Source organism: Herpailurus yagouaroundi, unplaced genomic scaffold (genome assembly GCF_014898765.1).
Source record: "Herpailurus yagouaroundi ecotype Mexico unplaced genomic scaffold, PumYag 164, whole genome shotgun sequence".
NCBI lineage: Eukaryota > Metazoa > Chordata > Mammalia > Carnivora > Felidae > Herpailurus > Herpailurus yagouaroundi.
In genome coordinates this window covers 15,645,077-15,665,919 of record NW_024412405.1, presented here as the reverse complement: position 1 = coordinate 15,665,919, position 20,843 = coordinate 15,645,077, and the positions used below count along the sequence as shown (strand labels likewise).

Genomic DNA, 20,843 nt, shown 5'->3' with positions numbered 1-20,843 from the left:
TTTTTAACATTTATTTATTTTTGAGACAGAGCATGAACGGGGGAGGGTCAGAGAGAGAGGGAGACACAGAATCTGAAACAGGCTCCAGGCTCTGAGCGGTCAGCACAGAGCCCGACGCGGGGCTCGAACCCACGGACCGTGAGATCATGACCTGAGCCAAAGTCGGCCACTCAACCGACTGAGCCACCCAGGCGCCCCCCTAAAGGATTTTCAATGACAACAGCTCACCTGTGGGCTTGGGAGAAATATCGGAGTCCTCGATTTCACTACCCTCGGTCCAGTCAGTGTCACTTTTGACAGTGTTCTTTCCAAAGCTACTCTTGTTGCTTTTGGATGACTGCATGAGAAGTAAGTCTGGGGATGCGCATGCCTGGATGAGGTCCTCGCCATCTAACTCTTCCTCTGAACTGAAGGGCGGCGTCCTAAACAAATGAAAACCCAAACGGCATTGTTTTCACATTTCAGGATTTACAATGATTCAGGATTTGCGGTCACTTCACATTACAGGATATGCCTTTTAAAATAGCATTCTATTTTAAAGTGAGAAGTTCAGAGTAGTGTTTGTTCATTTAAGAATATTCTTTGAGCACTTAGGGCTCCTGGATGGCTCAGTCAGGTAAGTGTCTAACTCTTGATTTCGGCTCAGGTAATGATCCCAGCATCATGGGATCAAGTCCTGCGTGGGGCTCCATGCTAAGCGTGGAATCTGCTTAAGACTCTCTCTCTCCTGGGGTGCCTGGGGGCTTACTGGGTTAAGTGTCTGACTCTTGATTTCAGCTCAGGTCATGGTCTCACAGGCTCATGAGAGCCCAAGCTGAGCTCTGCACTGACAGCATTGGACCCTGCTGGGTATCCTCTCTCTCCCTCTCTCTCTCTCTCTGCCCCTCCCCCATGCTCACTCTCAAAATAAATAAATAAACATTAAAAAATAAAAGATTCCCTCTCTCCCTCTGCCCCTCCCCTTCTCTCTCTCAAAAAAAATATTCTTTGAGCATTTAAATTCCAGACAATGTTGTTATACCACATCCTATGAAATAAGGCTCTTCCTATGAGATTATGTACATGAAGAGTGCTTTTGAAGGGTAAATAATTTTTATTGCCTCTACTATATTTATACTGTCTCTAACTATATAAGTTAAATATATATTTATATATAGTTTATATATATAGTTTATATATAACTATATATGGTTATTATATATATATTTATATATAGTTTATATATATATTTATGTATAGTTTATATATAGTTTATATTGTCTCTACTATATATACACAATGCCTCAAGAAGAGATATTTACAGTATTACTATCTTCAGAAAAACTTGATAAATTTCAGTTATGATAAAATTAAATTTACTTATAAATACTCAAATTTATATTTAAATTATATTCCCTTAAATATAAATTATAAGTAAAATAACAAAACTAAAAACCATTATTAAGTAAAAACAAAAATATGCCTATAATTTATTATGCCCCCATGAACTGCCAAGCACTGAGGCAAGCCCTTTTCATGTATTAATTTGTAGTAGAACTATCCTGTGAAAAAGGCAGCATCATCCCATTGAACAGATAAGAAAACAGGCTTAAACAGGTAAACTACTGAATCAGTGGCACACAGTTTATGAGTAACTCAGCTAGGATTCTTAGTATCCTGAGAGGGCCGAAGACAGTAAGGTCTAGGGCCATTCCTGATTTTCACAAGGAGCGAGAAGACTGCAATATCATCTGACTGTGCTACCAAGAATCCAGCCGCTAAAAGTTGACATCATCCATTTAATTCTTTGTGCTTATTGAAAACTACTGGACACTGAGGGGAGTAACGGAAATGACTCAGGGCGGTCTCACTTCTTAGTGGAGGTCAAGATGTGATAAGTGCTACTGACTTACATAAAATCTGGTAAAGAAACAAAGACATGTCATAAAAGAGTAACAAATCAATTACGATGTTTAATCATTAGGGCTTTAGTTAATCACAGTGCACACACTAATTTACGATAAAAGGAACGTTCAGTGAAAAGAATTTTTTAAATGGCTGCTCCCCGCTCCCAAGTACTCACGTAAGAGTTGAAGACTTTTTGGGAAAATGATCTTCTGTGATATTTTTCTTAATTCTAAAAAACAACAGAAAACGATTTCTAAACGGCATGGACCAATAACATAATTTAATGTAAATTTCTATGGGATTGGTGATTGTGGTTTTGTACGTATGTTAACGAGGATCAGCAGCAACGAGTGTGCCAGTGCCCGTGACAGGCCGGGAGGAGCTATACTGTGACTCTTGGCTGAGTCAAACCTTGTTGTGGGGTGAGTGTGTGTCCCCCTAAAATCCGTGCGTGGAACTCCTAACCCCCAATGTGATGCTCTCAGAAGAAGGGGTCTTTGGGAGGTAATTAGGTTTATCTGAGGTCATGAGGGTGGGGCCCCCATAAATGGATTAGTGTCCTTTTTAAAAAGAGGAAGAGGGATCAGTCCTCTCTCTGCCTGCCATGGGAGGACACAGTGAGAAAAAAGGGAAAAAAGGCGTCTGTCTGCAAGCCTGCAAGCGAGCTGCCACCAGAACCCGACCATACTGCACGCTGATTTCAGACTTCCAATCTCCAGAAGTGTGAGAAAACATATTGCTGTTGTTTAAAGCCACCCAGTCTATCAGGGGTGCCTGGGTGGCTCGGTCGATTGAGCGTCCGACTTTGGCTCAGGTCATGATTTCGCAGTTCATGAGTTCAAGCCCCGCATCAGGCTCCATGCTCACAGCCTGGAGCCTGGAGCCTGCTTTGGATTCTGTGTCTCCCTCTCTCTCTGCTCCTCCCTGGCTTGTGCTCTGTCTCTGTCTCTCTCTCTCAAAAATAAATACTTTTAAAGCCACCCAGTCTATGGTATTTTGTTATGGCAGCCCAAGCTGACTAGGACAAACAATACAAGAATTTTAGCGTTAAAAATACTCACTTGGGAACAGATGTCCTATCAGTGAAAACAGGTCTTTGCCTAATCAGTTGTCTGCTTTTGGGAGGAAGTTGCACTGCCTTGGGTATTTCTCCAGTTGAGAGGGTATCCATTTGAGAAGCACCATACTTATCTGGAATAGTAGTATCATTCATGAGTCTCCATTGCCTTGATGATCAGTGAGTGAAGAAGAAAATACCACAATACTGTCTACACTGGCAGTTGAAACCAACAAACTTGTCTCTTGGGTCTAGAGTCCACACCACAGGCAATTTTTAATATAAAAATAAAATCCGAGACCCAACATATAAATGGTTCATTGGTATTAGACTTGCCAATCAAGTTCTAGAGTTTGTGAGACATTTAAAATTATGAAAGATAACTGGATGTCGCTCCTATGTGCAGAAATGCAATGGCAGTCAGTTACGGGCTTACCTGAGGACAGTAAGTTTCTCTCCTCGATTTTACAGCTGACCTCACGTTCAAGGAATTCTCGAATTTGCTGAATGTTAGGTATTTGTCTTTCTCGCTCATGTCTTGCTGATTCCACAGTTCTTAGCACTCTACTGAAGTGATCACTTGAAATACCACGTATATCCTGAAGAGATGAACCATTAACCGAATTATCCTGGCATGTTCTTCATTTCATGAACATTTGTTAGCACAAACTATGCCAACCTTTTGTCTTTATGGCTGCATGTGAGGTAAGAGGATGCCCTAACATACCACAACATGCTATTCTGACCTCGAAAGGCACGCCCAGCGCAGTGGAACAGGGGATGTGTGAATGACTCTACATGATTGGTTAGCGGTGAGAGGCTGTTGAGTGCCAGGACCGAATGCACAGAGGTGTGTGTGTGTGTGTGTGTGTGTGTGTGTGTGTGTGTCTGTCTCTGTCTGTCTGACTAACCAACAATGCAAGGTGGGCCATCAGGACAGAATGAATCCACAAGGACAGAACAGATATGCCTTCTTCTCTTCTCTGATCCCTTCCCATTGAGAAAGCAAAATAAAGCACAACCAACAAATGTTCCTGAAATGAATGAGCTTACCGCATTAATCCCCAAGGTTTCCAGTTTCTCCAGCAAACTCTGCTCCAACATGTTTCTGATTTCCTTATTGAGGGAGGGGTTACCCTTCAAAGCTTTCCTTAAATGTATCTTGTGGTTATTTAATTTCTGTTCATTCTCCCTTCCTGAAATAAGGTTTACAAAATGTGTTAAAAAAATTAAATATTCCTGAAGTGTATTATGCTAAGTGAAAAGAAGTCAGAGAAAAACAAGTATCATATGATTTCACTCACATGTGGAATTTAAGAAACAAAACAGACTGAACATAGGGAAAGGGAAGGAAAAATAAGATAAAAACAGAGTGGGAGGCAAACCATGAGACTCTTAAATACAGAGAACAAACTGAGGGTTGCTGGAGGCGATGGGGGGGGGTGTGGAGGATGGGCTAAATGGATGATGGACGGTAAGGAGGGCCCTTGTGATGAGCACTGGCTGTTATATGTATGTGATGAATCACTAGATTCAACTCCTGAAAGCAATACTACATTGTATCTTAACGAACTTGGATTTAAATTTAAAAAAGAAAAGAAAAGAGAAGAAAAAAGAAAAATACATAAAATCCCTAAGCAGAAAATGGCAAAACACCACTTTTAAACAGCAAGCAAGTATTTTGTAATACAGTTTTTGGGTCGTTTGGTCATTCAAGCACAATATATAATGCTGAAGTATCACAACTTTCAAAACTATGTTAAGTTGGCTTTAAAACTTCAGTGTCTTGGGGCGCCTGGGTGGCTCAGTAGGTTGGGCGTCTGACTTTGGCTCAGGTCATGATCTTGCGGTTTGTGGGTTTGAGCCCCGCGTCGGGCTCTGTGCTGACAGCTTGGAGCCTGGAGCCTGCTTCAGATTCTGTGTCTCCCTCTCTTTCTGCCCCCCCTGCCCCCCACACTCTGTCTCTCTCTTCTTCAAAAATAAATAAACATTAAAAAAAACTTCAGTGTCTTTAGGGGTGCCTGTGTGTCTCAGTCAGTTAAGTGGCTGGCTCTTGTTTCTGTCTCAGGTCATGGTCTCACAGTTCATGGGTTCAAGCCCCATGTCTAGCTCTGCACTAACGGGTGCAGAGCCTGCTTGGGATTCTCCCTCTCCCTCTTTCTCTGCCCCTCCCACTTAACTGAATTATAACTAGATAAATAATGCAAGAGAAATGTCTCTATAGAAGCACAGTAGAAAAAATAAATTCTTTAGAAGTTCAATGGTTTATCCTAAAATTATTTTGCTACTTTCTGAAGAATTCATCTGTCTTAAATTCAGTTAGAATTTATGTATCATTTTATGAAGAAGCCCAGTTTACATTAAATAATTAAGTTTTTATTTAATAAATTCGGTAGAAGTTTATACAAAATTTCAAAACATGAAAATTATAATCCCTCCCAAAATATTTACCAAAATGAAAAAGAGGTTAATACAGGTCTTGGGAGAAGTATATTCTGTTTAAAAGAGCCTTTCTAATTAAAAGCAAAGAAAAAACAATAGGCCATATTCTAGCTTTTCCTTCCCACTAAAAAATGTCTACTTCAAGAGCATTTGGAGAAGGGGCATGTCTACATGACCCTGAACTGAGTCCGATGTCAAAGGAGCTGAGAATTTGATGCAAGAGGCCTCACAGTGGGCTGTTCAGACGCTTAGTGAATGTCCCAAGCCAGATCTGAGAGAACACGTCACCAGTGCTATCATTTTGGAGTCTATTCTCCAAACAGGGGTGTTTCACCCAACAAGGGTAGCACCAGATGCCAGCATCTAGTGGGTCTGGGGCTCCAGGGGCTCCAGATACACCCATTCTTCCCTCCCCCACCTCAGTCCATGGGAAGTGTAGGGACCCACAGCACTCAGATTGACAGAAGACCCTCAACAAAACGCTCTGTGGTTCAGATGTTCTCTAAACCTTAGTGCGATTCCAGCTGGTAAAGAATATTTCTGCTCATTAATAACTGGTTTTGTTGAGGGCAAAATCAGTCAAATGATGATATGTACATTAAATAGAAGGAAAGGTCCTGCATGATAATGCTTTGCTATACTTTGGTACTGCGGCTTGCTAAACTGAAATTATGAAATTTTGTAAGATTATTTATTAATACAAGTCAGAAGTAATTTCAAATTTTATATTCTCAGTATTCATGCTGTTTTCCCACCAATGTTTTCCCGTATCCTAGGGCCACCTTAAAAAAAAAAAAAAAAAAAAAGCACTTCTGGGACGCCTGGGTGGCTCAGTTGGTTAAGCGGTTAAGCGTTTGACTTCAGCTCAAATCATAATCTCACAGTCTGGTCTGTGAATTGGAGCCCAGTGTTGGGCTCTGTGCTGACAGCTCAGAACCTGGAGCCTGTTTCAGATACTGTGTCTCCCTCTCTCTCTGCCCCTCCCCTGCTCACATTGTCTCTCCCTCTCTCTCTCTCTCTCTCTCTCTCTCCCCCTCTCTTTCAAAAATAAACAAACAAAAAAGCACTTCTATCCTAGGAATGGATAACGCATCAAAATCCAGAGATAATGCACCAAAATCCAGCTGCAGCCATGGCCGTGTTGTTGGCTTTGGCTGCTAGTTGGCCATCAAGTGCACAAATATCTAGGGCTAAAATGAGAAGAGGTACCAAGAGATGACCTGGGAGTCATGGCGCTACCACTGAAACAGACACACCTCTTGCCCTGTTTACACAAAGGTAATTTTGGGGTCAGTATCCAGGATATAAAAGGAACTGAAGACAAGCGCAGCCAGAGAGGCTCCAGGCTCTGTCTGCTCCAGGACTGGGGTCAAGTGAACTGAATTTGTTTGCTGATTGGTCTGGGTTCATTCTCAACCCTGATGACAAATTCATTCTGATGACCGAGTTTCCCAAAATGACTGCAGATTAAACATTTCCCTCTGTCCTCAAATTCACTTTATATGTTGATGCTTGCCTTGGATTATTTATTTATGAATAATTAGAAACCTCTTGGTAGGAAGGACTCTCAGAAGGCTGGAGCTGGCCGATAAGAAACAAAAGAAAGAATATAGAATGAACAGGAGAAAAAACATAAAGGTTTTATGTAAAGGTGGAATTAATCACTTGAAAGCCAATCACAGCTGAAGACTTTAATTAAAGCACATACCACTCACAAGATCAGTAAGACAAACTTTCTAAGGATCAGCATTTCCTCTCATTAAAAAATTTAAGGCATGGGGTGCCTGGGTCAGTCGGTTAAGCATCTGACGTTAGGTCAGGTCATGATCTCACCGTTTGTGAGTTGAAGCCACGCGTCGGGCTCTGTGCTGACACCTGGGAGCCTGGATCCTGCTTTAGATTCTGTGTCTCCCTCTCTCTCTGCCCCTACTTCTCCCTCTCTCTCACAAAAATAAACATTAAAAAATTTTTTTTTAAATGTAAAGCATACCCAGGTAGGTGGCCAGCGGATAACAGCCCACACAAATGATCAGTTATATCAGACTAATGACACAGCATTCATGGTGAGCAAATAATTGCAGTGCAAAGCAAACAGTAAAAAAAAACCAAAACAGAATTTCTGAGTCGGAAGGGACTTCATAATCTAGTAATTAATTGTCTCATTTTTCACCTGAAGACACTAAAAACAGAGAGGTAAAGAGACTGCTCCAAGGGGCACCCTGCCAGTCCTGGACCAGCCTGCCTCTCTCACTTCATTCCTTGCATTAAACTACGGAAAGCAGAACACCTGGACTTTAGTTCCAGCCCCGTCACTAATGAAGCCCAATAGCTTGGAGAAAGCTCCCGATCCCCCTGTGTTTCGAGGTTCTGAACAATAAAACGGCCCCTGAGAGCCCTCTTGGCCCTCACATCCTAACGTCCTATAGGACAGCAAGATCAAATATGCCTCTCTGGGACTGTCAAAAAAGTACGGACGCAGAAATAGTCATGCATGCCTTACTTCTTGGTAACAGCCACAGCGCTTTGCAAACAAACCACTGCCAAAATTTAGCTGCACAGATATCATCGCAAAATGTTAGCACAGCTGAGGAATTTATTGATGGCAATTAATCTGCTGGCCCCATGGAAGCACTGGAAGGATTCATTGGGTCCCTGGCTTCCGTAACAGTGTGCTTGGGACTCAGGGCTTTCTGGTGGTCTGCAGCCCTTTCCTATGTCCCACTAGAGCTGTGTCTGAACGCAGTCGAGGGTGGCAAAGATTATTTTCTTTCCCAGTCGGGTCCCTTGCATGTGGCAACACAACCAATGACGGTGTTTGCCGCCCAAACTCACCCCCTACATGGTCTGGGTAGAGAATTTTAAAAGAAACAGAGGCAGAAGGGTGCAGCGGGAGGAAGCAGGGCCCCAAGTGATGGTGGACAAAGCAGGACTCCTCTTGGAACCTAGCTGACTCGTTTTTTAAATGAGTGTGAACCATATGATTTGGGGCTCCTGTTTAAAAATTTTGGACCCTTTCTATGAACCTCCTGATGCATTACATAGATTCTTCACAGAATAAGATATTTTGTGTTCCAGACATCAGTAAATGACATGGAGGAGGGAGAAAGCATGTTACTTGAAAGCAAATTGAAAATACACATTGCATAGATTTTATAGATGTGCCTGGTTTAGTCACTTTTCAATTTCTAAACAATTTGGAAAAAGTTGTCTAGATAACACAGCAGAAGTTATAACAACTATTAAGAATTTGCAAATTGGAATATATAATTTTAATTCTCGGGGCAGCTGGGTGGCTCAAGTCTGTTAAGCCTCCAACTTCAGCTCAGGTCATGATCTCATATTTCATGAGTTCAAGCCCTGCGTTGGGCTCTGTGCTGACAGCTCAGAGCCTAGAGCCTGGAGCCTGCTTCAGATTCTGTGTCTCCCTCTCTCTCTCCCCCTCCCCCACTTGTGCTTTCTTTCTCTCTCTCTCTCTCTCTCTCTCTCTCTCTCTGTGTCTCTCTCTCAAAAATAAAGATAAAAAAAAATTTTTTTTCCCAACGTTTTTATTTATTTTTGGGACAGAGAGAGACAGAGCATGAACGGGGGAGGGGCAGAGAGAGAGGGAGACACAGAATCGGAAACAGGCTCCAGGCTCTGAGCCATCAGCCCAGAGCCTGATGCGGGGCTCGAACTCACGGACCGCGAGATCGTGACCTGGCTGAAGTCGGACGCCTAACCGACTGCGCCACCCAGGCGCCCCAAGATAAAAAAATTTTTAATAAAAAAATTTTATTTCTCTAACACAAATGGCAAGGCCAGAATCTATATACATATTAACCATTTGCTTTCTCCTAAAGAGGTGATAAATGGTCAAGCATTATCACTGTTAAGGAGAAAATGATGATAAACAGATTCAGATGTAATGGTGTTAGGATCTACAAGTCTGGCATAGAAAATACTCTTAATGATGTGGAACATTTTTCATAAACTTCAAAATTAATGGACAGAAAGTGATTTTGAGAACTGCCAAATGAATAAGTAACAATTGCTCTAATTATCTCCCCAAAACTTGAACAGCTCCCAAATTTGCCCACACAGATATTATTCTGCACCTAAATATTCTACATTGAGAACTCAAACATTACGATCTTCTTGCTATTAAAATCATTTTGAAATGGGTACTTCACCCACTCCTTTCCCAGATCCAGGGTGTGAGAAATACCTACTGTGCGACGAATATTTTTGTTATCATCGGGCACACGACTGACACAAAAATGTCTTATTCAGATGCTAAGAACGCAGGAACGCAGGGGAAAGAAAATATAACAGCATGTTAAAGGAGTAAGATGACAGATTACTACAGATAGACTGAAAGCATAATCTCCAAACCTAAATGTCTTCCCTACTTTTGATACGGTGTGACAAAAACCACTGGATCGGATTCAAGGCTTGCGTTTTGGCATCTAAGTAGACTCTAGGCAGGTAGGACCCCTGATGGAGCCCTTGGTTACCTTTTTCTTCCTCTGAAAGCTCTTCTATTGGTTCCAGTATGTGCGATGGGAATGCCTGTTCTATCGATGAGGAAAAATAAGAACAGTACAAACAGGACAACAGCAAAGTAAAATTAGTTTCCTTGCAAACAACTTTGAGACCTATATAGTTCTGCAGTATTTTAATCATGCCCCAAATAGCAGGATTCGCTGGGGGAAAATATATGGAGGCAGTCAGTTAAAGCTGGTCACTTTTTCGTGATATCTTCTCTTTCCACGTCTTTTCCATCAAGTCCCCTCTCAGGAAATTATATTTTCAAATAATTACACCCAGTTTCTCACTCAGCAACCTCGTGCCTGATGCGATTCTTTTAAGGCACAAGGACACAACTGCAAAAGGTCGTCTTCACTTATCCACACCCCCCCTCCCAAATACTTTCCTTATAAGGTATTTTGATAGGGTGGCTAAAGAGAAAATTAATGAAGGGATTTCAGTTCCAAAAATAAAAATATTTGAAAATGCCCAAGGCTCTGGGATTCTCACTTGTCACTAGCCCCGGGGCCTTTAAGTGGGAGGACCGGGATGGTAGAGGACTGGTGGCCGAGGGTCAGCAGGAGGACTAAGACCCTGTCCTTATATGCCTCTGTGTCCCCAAACCACGGTTCAACACCTGCATCCACTCCGGGAAAGCCACCAGGGCAAGGCTGCGGACAGACTGCACGTGAAGGCAGGCTGTTCCCAATCCCACCCCAGAACAGGGCCTGGGGGGGCGGTGCGGGGGGGGGGGTGCGGAGATGAGGCCTCCTGGTGACTGTGCACTAGGAAACCCACAGGCAGCACAGATAAAGCTAAATGCTATCCCATCAACAGAGGGGAAGTTCCTTCCTGGGGAAGGTCAGGTTTGGGCGTCAGGCAGAGTCAGGTTTCAGACACGGGATAAAATGCAACCAGAGATCTAGCTTAGGAAGTGCGTGCTTCACTCGTCTTCAGCTTGGAGACTGCCACAGGGACCTCCCCAGGGAGCTCTCCACCTGCACCCACAGGGCTGAGGCCATTTCATTCCACCACCTGACCCCAGAGTGGGTGACCTTGAGGGTAGTAACTGCCAACAATTACTGAGAGCCCACCAGCTTGTCGGGCACAGATCTATGTGCTTTGCACAGATTCCCTCAGATTTAATACCCCCTACTCTGATGTTCTAGATTTAATTTGCTGAAGGGTACTTCTGGTACTCTGTTTTAGGCATCTACAAACATATGCACACACATACAGGGATACACAAATAAATACATATATGTTATACTTAAGTATATATAAATAGGCTCTTATAGCTTATTCAGCAACCAAGTCAACCTATCTAACGTTGACTGGGAGAAATGCATTTTAAACTACCTTCCAATGAACTTCTGGAACACAATCTTGCAAATAGTAGTCTAATTTTCAAAATGAACATGATCACACAAAGAAGCATTTAATTATATCCATGGACCACGGCTGCTGAACATTAGAAACGTGCTTTCGAATTTGTCATTCAGCAGCAAGATTTTAAAGTCATATAAATAAAGAAAAAATCCTGTAATTATGTGTGGCGATGGATGTTAACTAGACCCTGTGGTGATCATTTCACAATATATACAATTACCAAATCATTATGGTGTATGCCTGATACATGTTATAGATCAATTTTATCTCAGTAAAATATTAAAAAAATTAAAAAGTAAAGTTACACAAATAGACTATTTACTAGTTTGAACTGCTGAAAGTAGGGATTTTTAGGAGGAGAGCTAATTTCAATTTTTAAAGTCACATGGTATATATTTTATTATACTTTATGAAAATGACAAAAATAAAGTTATGAGGAAAATCTCCCTAAAATCTCCCCAAACCATCATATGCATATTTATTATCATTGTATTACAGAGATCATCTTAGGACTTATTTCTCTGGAGTCAGGATAAATCTTCAAAACTGTGACCTTTGCTGCTGTGGGGCAGAGGACAGGGTTCTAGGGGAGGGAAGCCAGGCTCCTACAATAAAGCAAGTGAGGCCCACCAGACCCCAGCTCCCTAAACTAGCAGACTGATGTCCAAGTGTGAAGAGAAGGGCCTGCCATTCTTATGCCTTATAAGCCACAGGTCCAGCCTCCAAACGACCCAGCTCCTGCCCTGGTTTGAGATCTCTATCCAGGGTGAGAGCTGAAGTCTCTCCCCTGTGAACGCTCCAGAGGCTTCCAGAAAAATTGTTATGTCAGTCTCCTACCATAACCTCCAGAAGACAGACTCTTAGATCTCTATCCAGCCCTTTGGCACTTGTCGGCCACACCCCAGAAGCTAACGTTTGGCCAGGGCTTGCTCACTGGCTCCTGTTCCAAAGGTCCTGCTTCACCTGATCCTCACCACAGCCCACCAAAGTAGCCATTACTACTCTCCCCATTTGTCAGGCAGGGAAACCCAAACCTACGGCTTCCTGAGTCAACTATGAATCCAGACTGTCTGCTTCCCTTCAAAGTCTAGGCTCTTGGCCACGAAGCCATGTGCCTTCCCACTGGCAATGGCTGCATCTGTCTCCCAGAGTCCTCTAAATAGCACAGTCTCCGTGAGCTCATCGTGTTCTTAACCCTTCCCTCATCCTCACCTGAACCATCTGCACCTGTACCTTTCCACCAGTTCCCAGGAATGGCTGGTATGTCTGCTCCCTCTTGTTTCAAAACCTCAACCCCAATTCCTAGGTGAAGAATCTCCTGTAGACCACTACTCGAGCCCCAGCTGGTCTCTCCAGCTCTGATTCTTCGAATACACTCTGGTCAGGCTAAGCTTCCGCAAGCTTAGCCCTCCAAGTCTGGCCACACCCAGCCTCAAGAACATTCAGAAGCTATATAATGTCACAAGAACGGCCTGAACAGCTATAGTCTGGCACACGGCGCTTGCCATGAACAGTCTCAACCAACCTTACTTCCTTCAAATCTCTTCTGCATACTCTATGCTCAGCCAAATAATTCATCTGCACCATTAATTCACATCTAGTGTGTTCCTGTTACCTTTTGCTTCTATTTTTTGCTTTGTCTTGGCTGAAAGGAGTGGCCTACACCCCTGCCTCCTCTCTGGGACAGCCCACATCTTGTAACTGATCGCTCGATCCAGGAAAATTCTGAACTGCCCATCCCAGCTCTAAACCCCCGGTGAGATCTGACGAGGCCTTCACTGCAGCTGTATCTGGGTTCGGCGTCCCCTTCCACCCACGTCTTCTCTCACGGGGGTTGTCCAAGAGCACTGCCCAATAACCTCCCACCTGCAGATCTCCAACCTAAGACAGGGAGTAATCACGACATTTCTCACAGTAAAGAACCTCATCAAGCTCTGAGATGGAAAAGGAAAGACTGAGACGTAATCGGGCTAAATAATGTTATGCAATACAGACTTACTCTCCCTGCCCCCTCCCCCACCCCTACCGCTGGGGACACTGCCATGGCTGGGGGTGGGGGGCAGGTCAGTGGGCCCCCGTACTAGCCTCCTCCTTGCTCCTGCCCATTGAGATGCTCACAAATCAGCTCAGATCCCAATCCAAAGACTGCAGGCCTCATGCCAGGTCTGGCTGGCATTTAAAACTAGCATTTTAATCCCAGCAGATGCCAACAAGGGGGCATGGCTGGTTCATGCAGTCCAGCTCCAATCAGGGCAAAGTCCATAAGGAACACAGTGCTTTGAAACTGATGGATTTGTCAGGACTCTTGAATTAACTCCAGACAGCTTACTTACTTACTTACATACTTAATATAGGGGTCCAAAATACTAACCATACTTACTATAGGGGTGCCAAAAATATTTATATTTTTTGTTTTAACAAAGAAAATGTAGACCTCAGACACTGTCACACAAAAGGCTAATGATAACAAAGTAACAAAAGACAGAAGAAGAAACTATAGCACGCTGTGAAAGTACAGAGAAGCAGTCAGCAATGCATTATAAAAATCAACCCTGAAAAAGAAGGCAAGACAGAGATTTTAGACCCAAGATAAAGAATACGAGTAGAGAGCAATTGCCAGGGGAAATTTTCTTGTCTATTCAATATTAAAGCAAATTTACATAGATGCAACATACATTTTATCTCTTTCACTGGCCCAGAGGGAGAAAACCCGAGTGTTCTATAAACACTTGCCAATAATAACACCCACTAAGTAGGGAATTTATGCATCACATAGTGTGAACACATATGCTCAAGGGTATTGTTCTTCCTGAAATGACCTTCGGAAAAAAAAAGTGAGGGGCAATAAACACTTCATGAGTCCATCAGTGAGCAAAGAGATAATTACAAAAGGCCACGATCGTATGAACCACAACACTTCTGAAGACACAAAGTCTGATATGACTGACCATGGATTTAAGTCTAACTAAAATGCAATGAAGTAATCATTTACATTCCAGAAGCATTTGTAGATAACAGAAAAAAGTTGATTCCTCTCCCATTTTAATTCAGTTAATACACAGGTGACCACAGGAAAACAATGCACTAAAAACATGCTTGCAAAGACTGTAAACACTTTAATAGTATAAAAATAAAATATGGCTACAAAAATTCACCCTATCTATTGGATCGTGTGATTAACAATTATCATCCTTGTGCCCCTGGTCCAAGAATGGACTCCTGGCAGTGATTTCCACCAGTGGTTCCTACTTTTCCCTTTGGTTTCCGTCACATGTCTTTTCTAGATTTTTCCAACCAATCGCTGAAACTGTTTGTTTAAAAAAGGTGATTTGCTGCCACACTGAAAGTTACAAAAACAGTCACACATGCCCTGTGGCACGTGCTGGTTGGCTGGTCTAGTAGAAAATCACCTTCTTACCCAACACCTACTACTTTCCACCCGAAATCACACATAATCAAAGTACTACTCAAAGTTAAAAATCTCTGCTGGTGAGTCCAGCAACATATACAGGTTTTACTTTATGACTTTAGTAGGTATATTCACAGTTTACGATAATATTACATATGAAGGCTGTAGTTTTATTAACTGTTTTGCATTTGCTAAAACGTCTTCTGTTTTGTTTTGCATAATTACCCCCACAGAAGCACTTTTAGTTAATAAGTTCTCTGACTCAGGGCAGAAACTGCACATAAAATGCTGAGACTTGGCTGAAACTTACCGTGTGCCATTGTTAGACTTGATTTAGCATCCAAAGTCTGTGGGGCTGAGGCAGTCACTGAAACAGCACAAAGAGAGAAAGCTCACAGGCTCCCGTAACAAAAGCATAAGCATCTCAACTTGATGATAATCAAGCACTCCTCCGATAAGTCAAGATATATACAGATCCTAAGGGACAAATGTTTCAGGTGACAGTCACCAGCTAACCTACACCAATTCTCTGTAACAGCTTTATTGAAATGCGGTTTGCCCTTTGAAAATACAGAATTCAGTGGTGTTTAGTGAACTCAGAGTTGTACAACCATAACCACTACCTAATGTTAGAACATCTTCATCACACGCGCCCAAACATCCATTAGCCACGACTCCCCATTTCTTCCTACCCATGGTCCCTGACAAGCACTGATCTACTTTCCGTCTCTGTGGATTTGCCTCATTTCGGGGCATTTCATATAAAATGGACTCAAACATTGTGGTCCTTTGTAAATGGCTTCTTTCACTTAACACCACACCACATTTTCAAAGTTCATCTATGTTGCACATAGCATGTTAGCATCAGCCAATTCCACTGTATGGACTGACCACATTTTATATATCTATTCATTAGATGATGGGCATTTGGGTGTTTCTACTTTTTGGCTGTTGTGAATAATGCTGGTATGAACGTTCATGTACAATAAATCAATTTTAAAAATCCAATCACTCGGCTGGAACACATTGTGAGAAGGCATTAACTCAGTCAAAGCCTAAAGAGAAGTCTGATTCAAGTAAGACTAAATGCTTTCTACTTTTAAAATATCGTCAGAAAATTAGATTCCACAGCCTCCCTTCCAATATTTGACAATTCTTACCTGAGGTTCCTCTCTGGACTATGTATTTGTCTGTTAGTTTTCTCTTCCACTAGCTTATTACGATAGATCTTTAATTCTAATCCTACTCTGAAAAATACTGGCCACAAACCTTAGCTTCCTCCATGGGCATACATTTTTGTCTTTACAACGGCCACTGGTGAAAGTGTTCAACTCCTAGCTGTGTGTAAATTACACACACAGACCCTAGAAAAAAGACCCTGAAAGCCATTTGCAACTTTTATAATCTAGATCAAGGTTTGCAAAAGTAAAACCCATGGAACATACTGGTCCACCATCTGTCTTTGTAAATAAAGTTTTATTGGAACAAAAGATTGTTCCAATATTGTGCCAAGTACAAAGTATGAACAATAACAATTTAATGCCTTTTAACCTTGTCATCCTTCTACAAAATGCATTTTTTTCCATAAGATGTAAGCCCAGCCTTTACCATCCCCTCAACCCCACTCTTGGCACTAACCTGTCCTTCCCTCCTCAGCACTTCTCAACCTCTTCTGCTTGCAGAAGTAACATCGAGAGGCCTCCAGAAGCATTTAAGAAGACTGAGCGGTGAAAACCATTAGCATTTCCCAGTCAATTGTGCCAAATTCCCAAACATGCTCATCACTACTGTCCTGGGCCCATATGAATGGTACCGTCACTCAGCGCCTAGCCTCAGCCTGACCCCTTCCCTGGTATTCTGATCCCTGTTTGCACGCACGTCCTCTCTTGTCCAGGATCACCCTTGCTTCCTCCATCCTTACACTTTCCTGAATGGACTAAAAGAATAATAAGACTATTTCAACTGTTTAACTATTATTAGGAAAACAATCTTTCCGTTTCTAAACTCTTTAGATTATGTCTTTGTGGATTATAGACAAACCCTGATGTTTCCGGAAGACAGACTTGCCGAGCCCTCCTCAAGTGAGTGATTGACGGAACACCAGGTCAAAGCCTGTAGCACTGACCCTCAGCGATGCCAAAGGTGGCGGCCGCCCCACACAGTCACATTGTAAACCCACAAGTACAAGCGTGGGAAGGACACAGAGAACAGACCCGACAAATAATAGGTTAGGTATGGCTAACCAAAATCACCACAAAATTACATAGATATTTACAGTCTTGTCTTGGGTTTTAGAACTAGGTCAAAGCCAGGAATCAAAATAGATTATTATATACTCTCCAAACACACTGGTTTTCAAAGAAGAGTCTCTAAAAATAATAAGTCATGTATTGGTTTAGCATTATTAAAGTATCTTTTGAACCCTGAGGCTATTATAGAAACTTACTAGATACAGCTGGGGCAGTTGGCTTAGATTCGAATGTTTGCCAGGTTAAAGGATTCCCTGAAATAAAAAAAGTTAATTAATTAATAACAAAAATCACAAGCTATGGGTCATATTTTGCCAGCCCTTATACTAATCTTTTCCCTCAGGAAAAAAAAAATTTACCAACATATAGTCACTCATCCAACGGAGTAAAGGTGTTTAACATAAGTCCTTATAAAACTTCTTCCTAAAATTATGGTCAGTCAAATATTTATGCTAAGTAATTATATAGGTATTGCTCACTACCTGGACTCTCACCATTTGAAGAGAAGTTATAGGGGACAATAGCCCTTCCCAAAGCTTTATCTCAAAACAAGAGGGAACCAAGTATGTAGGTCAATGGACCCCCAGGACCCCCAGATTCAAGGAGGAAATGTAGCTCATGCACCCATTACCAATCCCCAACCTGTGCTCCTCAAGCAGACAGTATCCCTTTAACAACCTGAGACAAGCAGGAACTTGGATTATTTGAAAGGGGTCCAGACAAAGGTAAATTTTACACTTTATCAGGAAACCCTGCACTTCTGGCTCCAGCATCCCTTCTAGACTCGCTCCTGAATGAGACGGGGATTATCTGTGCCCCAACTGTGCCTAGAATAAATCTTTAATCTCCAACTGCCATGGCTGAGAATGACACAGGAAGCCTCTCCAGTACTTTAGAGAAACTGAGGTTAGGGTCATTAACAATAGTTGTTGCCAGTGTTTAACAGGTGCACTTTATATATGCTCTCCCATGTAATCCTCATAACAAGACTATGATGTAGCTAACTCTTCAACTTTAGAGCTGAGGAAACTGAGGCAGAGACTCACAGAGCCGCACAATGCCGGAGATGGGCGCTGAGCCCAGTCTGTCTCTAGACCTTTTGCTTTTAACTGTAAATTCACCTTATGGCACATCAGTCCAGAGGTATGGTTACTAAGGATGTATTTTGTGCATAACAGTATTCTGATAAAAAGTATATAAGGCCATTCAACAACAGTCTAGGTATTTAAAATTCTTCAACTTTCTGGATCTCAGTAACAGATCGCTAAAATTAAAGTCACCAAAGGAATGTCATCTTAGTGCCTGTCAACCATCGGGACCCCACATTCTTCTGATGACTGGTGCACGGTTAGGGAGGCCCACCTTGCCTCCAACACTGGGATCCTGGTCCACTCACCTTTGGGTTCACTGACAGTGTTTAATGGTCTACTGGTAAACTCTTTAATCTGCAATGAAAAACAGTTTTCTAACGATTCATGTTTGAAACCGGATAGGGACATGCTAGATAATGGACAAGATAACTGTACTTAGCAAATTAACTTTTGTCATGAAATCCCCCAAAGACAGAGGACAAATGGACTTTAAAGACATGAAGGCAAAAGTTTTATAGAAGCAGCATTTGGATTGGGCTTCTTCTCAAAGTAATCACGAAGAGAAATTCTTCTCTTCAAATTTATTCTAAATTCCAATTGAATAAATCTGCTTGTTCTTTACAGGTTTTTGAAAATGCCTTGAAAAAAACTATTGGATGTGCTTTTACAAACAACCATATGGAAGAAAATATCCTACCTCCTTTATCTTATCCAACTTACAAATGCTCTAAAATAAAACAAAATGTTCTTAGATAAATTGTGCTACTTAAGGAAAAACAGTGCCAATATATAGCCCCAAATACCTGTTGTCTCTGCGTGATAATCAGTTCATTCTGTTCCTGGAGTCTCTGCCCTAGATCTTCTATCCTTTTCTTGTAGAAAACATTACTTGCATTTAGATCGTCTATCATGGAGGTTCGAAGTTTCTCTATATGTGACAAGAGCTGGAAAAAAAAAAAATCAAGGCATCGGTCTGCAAACTGTATGTGAAATGTCTCCATTCTGCGGTTTGTATGTATACACCCTGTGGCTCTTTGCTGGCCTTAGGTTATCTGTGCACGTCAAGTCACTGAATCCATCTCTGGGTACTGTATACCATGGCCTTGGCTGTATGAGGGCTTCATCTCTGTTCCTGGGGAGCTTGTGACCCACGACACACAACACTGATAGCGTGAACAGCTGTGTGCACCTGAGCACATCGCATGCAATACCACAGGAATGAGCACTGATAAAAGGTCAGGGCCCCCCCACCCCGCCCCACAGAGTGGCTGCAACCCAATGCGGTCCTGAACCCTCAGGCGTCCACATGTGCCTGGGGTGGAGAGTCCACCTTAATTATTCATATGTCCAATGATCAAGTACCATTTCGGGCCCTTGGCAGGTTCCCAATAAATATTCGCTGAGAAAAGGAAGGTGGAAGGAGGGAGGAGCGTGGGAAGGACACAGAGAACAGAAAGATCCAAAGATTCATAAACAGATTCATCTTCAGAGATTTCATTTCAGGAAATGGAATCATATACTGGACATAAAAACCTTCAGGAAGAATTTGTTTTCAATAATTTAGGTAAAGATTATTAAAGCAATTTCACTACTCATTAAACAGAGGGGAAAAACACATGGGTCCATGGAGCTAAGGACATTCCAAGCCTACACCCTGGAAATGGAGAGGGCTGTGTAGACCAAAGAAAGGGGGCCGGTGAGTGTGCCTAGGAGAAATACAAAGAGCGTCTAAAGCAGCATTTCCCAACTTGCTTGGCTTTTTAAATCAGGGGTTGAGGGTGGGATGAATAGAGCACAGAGAATTTTTAGGGCAGTGAAACCATTCTGTATGATGCTATAACAGTGGCTACATGTCATTTGACACTTGTCAAAATCTATAGAAATAGAAAGTACGATACCAGGAGTAAACCCTAATGTGAACTATGGACTTCGGGTAACAATGATTTGTTAATGTAGGCCCAGCAATTCCAACACAGGTACCACCGTGGTGCGGGATGTTGATAACGGGGGAGGCTGTGCGTATAGAGGGGGGAAGGGGTATTTGGGAACGTTCTGTGCTTTCTGCTCAGTGTTGCTGTGAACTTAAAACTGCTCTAAAAAAATCTATTTACATTTAAAACAACAACAACAAGTTAATGCTCTCTCTCAATACATTGCAGGGTCTTCCCACTGGAGTGCTCTGTGCCCAGAGGAGGTGAGACAAGCACTGGGTTGAACCAAGTGGAAAAGGTTTCCTGAGTGAGGATGAAGAAGAACCTTTCGTGTCCTAGCGGATGCCAAGAACCTCCCCCAGGAGAACACTGCCAACAACCTTCCCCACATTTTCTACAGACCATGAGGAGAGTGCCCCAAAGCAGTCTGGGAAATGCTGAGCTGGAAAATAGAAGGAAAAGCCAGTGAAAATGTCCAGGGGTCTGGGTAGGGGTTTCTGATCAACAACATGTAGAGTCCATCCAGACTCCCAGAAGATGGAGACACAGGACAAGCTAAGGGTTGGCAACATTTTGATATCGGAATTGAGAATGGACTAGAAAAGCCCAGAAAAGAGTTTGCTGAGAGAACAGTCTAAGCAAGGGACAGCCACAGATTATTTCAGAAAGTTGGAGCTCTTGAGCCCATTTCTTGTGACCTCCTACCTTTCCAAGTACTATGCTCTTTTCTCTACCAGAACACAGTACTCTGTCCTCCTTTCCTTTTGTTACGTGACCACCATACAACCTCCCAAGCTCTACAGTCTTCTGTCGGGTCAAAAGCGCATGCCATCGTTTATCTGTGACTCCCTTTGAACTCCTACCAATGTTATTTAAAAAAAA

General features: G+C 42.4%; 1 protein-coding gene across 6 annotated transcripts in view; it reads right to left on the bottom strand.

The window, feature by feature from the left end:
* The window catches only part of DZIP1 (DAZ interacting zinc finger protein 1), a 55,304-nt gene that overhangs the window by 5,659 nt on the left and 28,802 nt on the right, over positions 1-20,843 (bottom strand). For 5 of the 6 annotated variants that reach the window (XM_040487225.1, XM_040487230.1, XM_040487226.1 and 2 more), the window contains 10 exons: positions 18,834-18,974; positions 18,336-18,384; positions 17,137-17,193; positions 15,001-15,057; positions 9,880-9,939; positions 3,998-4,140; positions 3,381-3,543; positions 2,949-3,078; positions 2,063-2,116; positions 229-422 (listed from right to left, as the gene is read on the bottom strand). In XM_040487225.1, coding sequence (XP_040343159.1) covers positions 229-422; positions 2,063-2,116; positions 2,949-3,078; positions 3,381-3,543; positions 3,998-4,140; positions 9,880-9,939; positions 15,001-15,057; positions 17,137-17,193; positions 18,336-18,384; positions 18,834-18,974 — 1,048 coding nt within the window. The remainder of the gene's footprint in view (positions 1-228; positions 423-2,062; positions 2,117-2,948; positions 3,079-3,380; positions 3,544-3,997; positions 4,141-9,879; positions 9,940-15,000; positions 15,058-17,136; positions 17,194-18,335; positions 18,385-18,833; positions 18,975-20,843) is intronic. The other variant, XM_040487228.1, reaches the window with a different exon arrangement.